The following is a 7,248-nucleotide window of genomic DNA, read 5'->3' as shown; positions in this document are numbered from 1 at the left end:
CTTTTCCAGGAGCTCCAGCAGCTCATCACCTCCTTTTTCCCTGCTTCCCAACTGCTCCGTCTGCCTGAAATGTCAACCCTTTAGCCCCACACATGTCCTCACCGTTCCAACTGTCTTCTAACCTACAGGAGGAAAACAAAACGATAAAATGTCCAGCTTCCTGATCTGGACGTTTGAAAAAGGAAAAACCTGAAAGGTTTCTCCAGCGATGCGCTGATTCATGCTTAGAGGCCTGCTTCAACGTGAAAAGTTTGTCTTTTGAGTTTTATTCCTGCAAATGTTCAGTTGTTGATCTATTTTCTGTGATTTTTGTTGTTGATTTATCTGAACTTTTGACACATTTGGGTCCAACCTGGAGCCCGTTTGGCTTTTTTCCAGCACTGGCAGGTCTCAGCAGGTAACTGTGTGTCTTTCATGGGTTCAGACATGAGTCATCTAAGCCAGATGTGGCCACAGGTCAATAACCAGTGGTTAAAGTTGTGACTGTAGGTATTATATGACCCAGATTAGGTGTCTAAATTCAAAACAGCCACATGGATCTTCCTCAAAGTGTGACTTTGGTTTAAAGTTTTGTGTAACAAGTTGTAAATGACAAAAAGAGGCCAATTGGGTAACCATAAATCTGTTAATTACTGCCACCTGCTGGCATAGACTTTGAACTGCACTGTTTGGTTTTTCAAACTGCACATCTTTCAATAATTAGAACACTTTGTTTTTATTTACTCGATTATTACCTGTTTGCTTTTGTTTTTTGTTGTTTTTAACTACTTATTATCTAAAATATTGCTTTTAAGTGGCAGAACTCACAAAAATCAAGTTTGTTTTTCATTATATCTTTATTTAATCTGACCAAAGCTGACTTGTATTGGACTGTAAGTTTTGTTTTCTTAAAGTTCCACTCCGATTAAGTTTTGATCTATTATCTAAGCGTTCCCTGTGTTTTTTAAATTATGTTAACAGCCAAAATAAAAAAAATAAAAAAAAGCCTGTGTTATTTTCTAGGACTTATTTTCTGCAGAGCAGAAGGAGTTAATTAGAAATGAGCATCCATGTTGCTGAGAGCTCTCTGTTTACATGCTAGTTTACAGTCCCTCATGCCGCCAACCTAACATTGCAGTGCAACAAAAAGGGCGAGCAATTTTGGAGCTATCCAGCCATAAGTTAGGAGCCAGATTTCATCTGAAACGAGGAAAACAAAAACCGACATGGATCTGTTCTCAAACTCAAACGTTTCGTCTGTTTCAGATTCACAGCAATTTAAATAGAGAAATACAAAAATATAATTTGGAACTTCATTTTCTTTATACGTGTCCTCAATCTTTAGAAAATTGCTACAAAAACACGTAAAAACACAATTATTTTCGGGTCTCAAGTCATTTCGGGACCTCTGCATTTTTTTAATTTTATTTTTTAAAGGAGAAATAAAGGCAGGCTGAGTTTACACATTTTAAAGGAAATGTTTCCTCTTTTTCTCCCAAATTCTGGCGAAACTGTCAATCAAAAGGCGAGTCATGTATTCAAAGGCAAATTCCTTTCGGTTTTTATCTTTATTTTATTTTATTGTTTCTGTGAGTCACCCGCAAAGCACAGACCCGCCGCTCGCCTCTCCTGCTGTGGGGGGAGCCCTCTTCCCCCGGTTGTGGGTGGGACATGCTGGCGGGGTTCAACGGGGGCAACTCTCTTTGGGCCTCGTCAGCACCCGCCCCCCATTCCACCTTTACTTGCATATTAGACACCTTCATTCATCTAGGGGGTTGGGGGGGGGGGGGGGGGTTATCTGGTGCAGGGGGGCACGGTGAAACACCCGGGCTCGTCTCCCACCGGTCCGCCCACCAATTTTAATATTCACTTTAGACACCACAAACTACATATTGGCACCACAAACACAACGCATACACACCACACACAAAGGGACCTGGGGGGGGGGGTTCTGCTGTTTTACCTGCAGCACACACACTGCACTCCCACACCACAACACAAAGGTGGGATGGGGGAGAGGCGGCTGGCGGCCTGGCTTGTGGGGATCCTGTTGGCAAGGCGTGTGGTGCTGGGGGGGGTTGATCGGCCGGCGGGGGTTACTGTGTGGTGACGGAGGGCAACCAGAAGAATATTTGTGAGTGTGAGAGTGCCTGGGTGGGGACAAGCCTGGGGGGGGGGCTACCCTGCCGGGACCTACCCTCCCCACTGTAGGGTGGGCACCGGGGATGGATAAGGGAGGTGTTGGGTCAGGGGGTTGTAGAGGATAGTGTAGTGTATGGGGGGGGTTGGAGCTGTGGTTGCTTGGGTCGGGTGCCTGGGCCTGCTGTGGTGGGCGGCGCCTGGGTCCTCTGGGATGTGGCCCCGCGTCACGGTGTCCAGCACCCGGTGTCCAGCACCCGGTGGCCCCAATGGCGGCCGTCTGATGTGCCTGTCCTGTGGCCTTGGGGCCCAAACGGTGGGCTAACCTGTGCTCCGCAGTGATGGAAGGGCCCCCTAGGGTGTCCTTAGGACGGTCCCCTCCATTTGGGCCTTGGGGCCCAAACGGCGGGCTATCCTGTGCTCCGCAGTGATGGAAGGGCCCCCTAGGAGGGTCCCCTCCATTTGGGCCTTGGGCCCAAACGGCGGGCTATCCTGTGCTCCGCAGTGATGGAAGGGCCCCCTATGAGGGTCCCCTCCATTTGGGCCTTGGGGCCCAAACGGCGGGCTATCCTGTGCTCCGCAGTGATGGAAGGGCCCCCTAGGAGGGTCCCCTCCATTTGGGCCTTGGGCCCAAACGGCGGGCTATCCTGTGCTCCGCAGTGATGGAAGGGCCCCCTAGGAGGGTCCCCTCCATTTGGGCCTTGGGGCCCAAACGGCGGTCTCCTGCACCTTCTCTCTTGGTCCTACCGGTCATGCTGGGGAGGATCTGGTCCCCCTAATGATCACATGGTACACTTTGGCAGCGTGCTTGCATCTCCCCCCCCCCCCCCCCCCCCCCCCGGTGTGCATGTGCACGTGCACACTTATCCCTGTCTGCTTTATCCCTCCTCCTAACCCACAGATGGACAGATATCTTCCACTTATCTTGGTGTCAGATTTTCACTTTTGGATGTAACATTTGTCTTTCCAGCAGAAATAAAATATATATTTAAAACATAAAATATAATAAATAAATAACAAACAATTAAAATAAAAACCTAAAAGGGGTTTATACAGATATACACCTTGGCTGTCAGAAGATCCATAATAGTCAAATCTGTCCAACTCAAAAGGCTTTCAGCTCTTGTATGTTAGCTCGGTTGTTGGACAGGACAAGTTAAAATAAAAACACCACGTTTTTCGGGTCTAAAGTTATTTCTGGGCCTCTACCTTTTTATTTTATTTTTTAAAGGAGAAATAAAGACAGGCTGACTTAACAAATTTTAAAGGAACTTCAGAAATGTTTCCTCTTTTTATCTAAATTCTCACGAAACTGTCAGTTAAAAGGAGAAGTAATATATTCGAAAGCAAATTCCTTTCAGATTTTTAAAAAAAAAAATGTTTTTAATAGGATTGAAGAATTTCAGAGTTTCCAGTCTTCCCAGCGGCGCTTGAATGCAGCATAGTTTCTTTTTCGGTGCAGACGCAGACCTTTGCCCAGTCGCGGTGTTTCTGTGAGTCTCCCGCAGAGCACAGACCCGCCGCTCGCCTCTCCTGCTGCAGGACGCTGCGGGACGCACCGGCTCGCGGCTTTGCGGCGCTTCCGTGCACATCCGTGCAGGAAAAGCGCAAACACCATGTCCTTCCGCTACCTCGGCAAAGTTGTTATTGTGACTGGAGGGTCTAGAGGAATCGGCAGAGGGATTACCGAGGCCTTTGGTATTGGATCTGTCCACATTTCCAAATGGGTTGCAGGTTCAAGTCCAGTTCCCTGAAAGTCTGTTTGTTTTTCAGTGAGAAATGGAGCCAAAGTGGTGTTTTGTGCATTAGGAGGTCAGCAAAGAGACAGTCTTTCCCTTTTCTTGTACATTATCAAATTAGGCCTATTTGAAGTGTCTTAATTGTGTCACTATTGCAGAAGGTGACACTGTTGAGGCAGAACTGAACAGAACCGGACCAGGATCCTGCAAGTTTGTGAGATGTGATGTCACCAAGGAAGAGGACATCAAGGTGAAGTTCTGGGTTATTACAAGAATCCATCCAACCAGACTGGCGTTTTCTGTCATCCAGTCTGACGAGGGGCTTGTTTCCCACCCACCTCCACAGAGGCTGATCTCCTCCACCGTGGAGCTGCATGGACACATCGACTGCTTGGTCAACAACGCAGGCTGGCGTGAGTCTGCTCAAACCTCTCTGGCCTCCTGCAGACGTGTTGAAGACATTTTTGGAGACCTTTAGGTTGCTGTTTTGTTTGTTTGTTGTGATTTTCAGACCCTCCGCACAAATCCATCGATGACACCACAGCTGAGGAATTCAGAGATCTGCTCAACCTGAACCTCGTCAGCTACTTCCTGGCTTCCAAAGTAAACTTTTCTATGATTAGAAGAACATTTTATTTTACATTAGTTTCAATTATTTTGAATAAAACTGCAAAATCACTATAAAAAGAGCCTTTAGTAGTAAAAATATGAAAACATTGGTTCACAGTTTTCTTTTTGTGTTAGTTTTTAGTACCAAAGATGCTTTATGAGGACAACATTTTGTTTTAAGGATTTTCTTTTTAATTGTAGTGTATGAATGTCCAAAATAGAAAATGAACTTTTCCTAATAAGAACCCTACACTCTAAAAAAGAAATAAGTTTATCTAACTTAATTAAATCACATCATCCTCTCAACTCTAACTCATGGTGCAGAAAGAAAGAAACACAACAGTTTAAATTAAAACAGCTAGACAACAAAACACATGGACTCACACTTAAACCCCAATCTGCCTAGATAGGCAAAGAAAATGGTATCCCACAATTCTTTATCATGATGTCTTGACGCATTGACAGCTTCACACCGAAGTTACACCAACTTAATCAAATTAAGTTGATTAAAAGTAAAATAACAATGTCATTTTTAAGTTTAATGAACTCAAAAAACGATTTATTTTCACCAAACTGAATAATTAAATTAGATCAATGTGAAAAAGTTAATATTTCCAACTACAGCCCAAATACTTTTTTTAGAGTGTAACAAGAACCCTAATCAGAACACAGTTAGGACTGTTCTAACATCTTGTGTCCTTGTGTGTCTCCCTCCAGTTTGCGTTGCCATATCTGCGGCAGCGTCAGGGAAACATCATTAATATTTCCAGTCTCGTGGGCTCTATTGGTCAGAAAGATGCAGTGCCATATGTTGCCACGAAAGTGAGTGAATTTGGAAGGATGTTCTTAAGGCAGTCAGGCGGCTCCTGTAATGCGCTACTTTCTCCACTAGGGGGCGATCATCTCCATGACGAAGGCGATGGCTGTGGATGAGAGCCAATACCACGTGAGAGTGAACTGGTGAGGCATCCCAACTTCTCCACGCCTTACTTTAAGCTGAAGAATAAATTACTCAGTTGTGACCACATTGATAACTGATGTACATTAAGGCAGTAAAACCATCCCTTTGTGGTTTAGTAAGAACATTTATGCACTTTTTTAAATATTTTAATGCTACTTTTCAGATATTAATTGAAGAAAGAACAAAATATTAGTATATATGTATTTGTTTTTCTTAAGTAACTATGAATGTTTTCTTTATGGACTTCCATCTCTTGATACTAAATTTAAATCTTAATGTATGTGCCATAATATGTCCTTTGTTACTTCCTCTGGCTGTAACTCCCTAACATGTATTTATTTATTTATTGCACGCTTTGGAACTTCCATCCTCCCCTCTTTTTTTTATTGTACTCATTTTTTTACGTTCATCCAGACCTGAACTACAAACTACAAACAAAACGAAGCTGGACCAAGAATGAATGTACATTTTATTTGAGGAGAGAGGAAAAAATGTATGTTAAAGTGCAGGTACACTGCAGTCACAGAAGCTCCTAGTTTTTGTGAGCTTTTTCTAGTTGTGTTAAAAAACAGAACATTAAAAGCCTCATTTCTAATGCGGCAAACTAACAAACATTTAATTATATAAATTAAAAATTGTATCACATTAATCTGTGTTAAACATAGTTTCTGCAGAGCAGCAGGATTAAAAAAAAAATCTGCTCCTGATTCACAACAATATGAAAAAAGAAATATATAGAAGTTAAATTTAAAGCTTGTTTTTTTAAATCCTCAGAAAAAGATGTCAATAACATGTTGAAAACACCCAAAACTCTATTATCATCTAAGTGGGTCTTAAAGGATATTTACTAAAAGAAAGAAAACTGCTTTTATTTTGACATCTGTCGGTCTTTTCTGCCCTGCTAACACCTTTGTGTGATGTGGGACAGCATCTCTCCAGGTAACGTGATGACGCCTCTGTGGGAGGAGCTAGCTGCGCAGACGGCAGATGCCGCCGCCGCTGTGAAGATGGGAGAAAATGCTCAGGTGGGACCTTCAGTTTAAAGCATCTGCACTGTAAAATCAGGCTGTTTAGCAGCACGTATGGAAGTGTTGTCTGACCCGGTTCACTGTTTCAAATGCACCAGCTAAACACAGAAAAGGCAGAAAAAGCTGAAGCTTATTACTCAGATCTGCTGTGAAGGAAATAGTCGTGCTGAAACTCAAATGTGATGCAAACGTCAGGATCTCCACAGAAAACACATTTCTCTAAAAGCTGCCATGTAAATGTGATGCAGACAGAGGAACTGGATCTAAACTGCATTATTTATGACGGAGGAACAAAGGTTTGGATTTGAGCTTCCTCAAATCTTCAGGGATTTAGAGTCGTTTTATAAGAACAAAAACACTTTTTTTTCCCAATGGACCGCTCATTCTGCTGCTTTCTCCCGGGGCAGCTGATGGGCCGCATGGGGACCGAGGCCGAGTGTGGACTGGCAGCTTTGTACCTGGCTGCTGACGCTACCTACTGCACCGGCATCGACCTCGTGCTCAGCGGGGGCGCCGAACTCAACTACGGCTTCAAGAGTCAGATCAACACCTGAATTTCCTGTCTTAAACTGTTGCCTTTAACCAACTAACATCCCCTTAATCTCATACTATGAAGTGATATTTATGCCAACACCTGAATATCACTTCATATTGATACTGTTTACTAAAAAAAATACTGTGCACTAATGGAGAAGCTACTAAAGAAATCAAATAAAGTACAGTATTTTCAGGTACACATGTCATGGTTGAGGTGAAACCGTCATTCAGGACAGCTGCAACCTGACCTCCATCA

At 43.6% G+C, this 7,248-nt stretch overlaps 1 protein-coding gene across 1 annotated transcript; it reads left to right on the top strand.

Annotated features, from left to right (window-relative positions):
* The first annotated feature begins 3,564 nt into the window (after positions 1-3,564).
* On the top strand, positions 3,565-7,189 carry hsd17b14 (hydroxysteroid 17-beta dehydrogenase 14). The gene is made up of 9 exons (XM_004071165.4): positions 3,565-3,816; positions 3,892-3,930; positions 4,016-4,107; positions 4,204-4,270; positions 4,369-4,460; positions 5,184-5,288; positions 5,359-5,426; positions 6,356-6,452; positions 6,863-7,189. Exons 1-9 carry the CDS (start codon positions 3,735-3,737, stop codon positions 7,007-7,009), a joined length of 789 nt encoding a protein of 262 aa, XP_004071213.1. The 5' UTR covers positions 3,565-3,734; the 3' UTR covers positions 7,010-7,189.
* The last annotated feature ends 59 nt before the right edge of the window (positions 7,190-7,248 follow it).

This window comes from Oryzias latipes, chromosome 8, assembly GCF_002234675.1.
Source record: "Oryzias latipes chromosome 8, ASM223467v1".
NCBI lineage: Eukaryota > Metazoa > Chordata > Actinopteri > Beloniformes > Adrianichthyidae > Oryzias > Oryzias latipes.
Note: the sequence above shows the minus strand (reverse complement) of the source record. Positions and strands in the feature narration are given on the sequence as shown.